Below are 1,530 nucleotides of genomic sequence, written 5' to 3'. Positions count from 1 at the left end.
ATTTGGTTGAGTGTATCTGCTCAACCAAATTTGAGCAGGTATGCGGTGGCATCCATCATCTGGACTTTCCAAAGTGAGAATATGTAAGACATCTACTCTCTACAGTGGCCACCGTAACTCTCTCTAGAAAACTGCAGTACCGAGTATCTAAGCTGTACTCAACGAGTACAGTAGTACAGCATTGCCTGTGGACTGTACTGTGTGGTGTTAATGTTATGCATGGTTAAAAACTACAAATGGCCACCTGTGATGACGTCATAAAAGAGCGTCAGGCTCAGGTAGTCCAGGTGACGTTGATTGCTATGTGGATGCCCATGCTGGGAGTTTGGTGATTCCAAATAAACTAATCACGATGATACAGTTTGACTCAGCGCACTCTTTCAATAACACGACATGGTGTCAGGAGTGCTGTAAATCATCGTGAGGCTGCAACTTCATTCGGCTACTGGAGACATGGCTGAGGACGACGTACAGAGAGTTGGTTCTGTTGGTCCGTCTGCAACGTTCAGCATCCAGCCGCCAGAGTCTTTCGACTTCACAAAGCCACAGGAGTGGGCCAAGTGGATACGACGATTCGAACGGTTTCGTCTGGCAAGTAACTTGAACTCTAGTTCGGAGGAGAATCAAGTTAATACGCTTATTTATTGCATGGGAGACGAAGCGGATGATGTTCTGCGGGGATTAGCGTTACCAGACGCTGACAGAAACACGTATCAAGGAGTTCGTGATGGTTTCCAAGCCTTCTTCGTTGTCAAGAAAAATGTCATTTATGAGCGAGCCAGGTTTAACATGCGCAAACAAGAGGAGCATGAAACCGTAGATGCCTTTGTTACTTCACTGTATGCGCTAGCAGAACATTGTAGTTATGGAGCGCTACATGATGAACTGATTCGTGACAGATTGGTGGTGGGTCTTCAGGATAAAAGGTTATCTGAACGTATGCAGCTCGACCCAGATTTGACACTGGAAAAGGCTATTAATTCAGCAAGACAAAGTGAAGAGGTGAAACGGCAGCAATCCTGTCTGCGAACTGATACCAGATCAGAGACTGAAAATGGAAAATCTGTTGACAGAGTGTATAAAAGCAGTGGTAAGCATCCTAAGTCTAAATATCAATCCAAGCCGCACACTTCTGCGACTAATAAAAGGGAGATTTCTCAGTGTTTTAAGTGTGGCAGCTCTCCATCCCATCCCAAACGTGACTGTCCAGCGAATGGGGAGAAATGTCATTTATGTGGAAAAAAGGGACATTATAAGAGGGTGTGTAGAACGCTCAAGACTGTACATGCTGTTGAAAGAGACAATGAATTTTTGTTTTTAGGCAGCATTACAAATGGGGATGAACCTTGGAGAGTGGATGTTGAAATAAATAACAGAAACGTCTCATTCAAGATTGACACTGGTGCCGATGTTACGGTTCTGCCATATGCCATGTTTAAAGACATCTACAGAAACACAAGTCCCCCCATTCTGAAGAAAGCCACTAGACAACTGCTGGGACCCGGGAGACATGCACTGAACATTGTGGGG

General features: G+C 44.9%; 1 protein-coding gene across 1 annotated transcript in view; it reads left to right on the top strand.

Moving 5' to 3' along the window:
• The first annotated feature begins 206 nt into the window (after nucleotides 1-206).
• The window catches only part of LOC106939594 (uncharacterized), a 14,193-nt gene continuing 12,869 nt past the window's right edge, over nucleotides 207-1,530 (top strand). The window contains exon 1 of the mRNA XM_015022043.1: nucleotides 207-1,530. Within this exon, the coding sequence (XP_014877529.1) occupies nucleotides 454-1,530 (1,077 nt within the window). The 5' untranslated portion in view covers nucleotides 207-453.

The sequence above is a fragment of the Poecilia latipinna genome, unplaced genomic scaffold (genome assembly GCF_001443285.1).
Source record: "Poecilia latipinna isolate Pla-1442-1.1 unplaced genomic scaffold, P_latipinna-1.0 Scaffold2921, whole genome shotgun sequence".
NCBI lineage: Eukaryota > Metazoa > Chordata > Actinopteri > Cyprinodontiformes > Poeciliidae > Poecilia > Poecilia latipinna.
The sequence above is the reverse complement of the archived record's forward strand: the minus strand, read 5'-3'. Positions and strand labels throughout refer to the sequence as shown.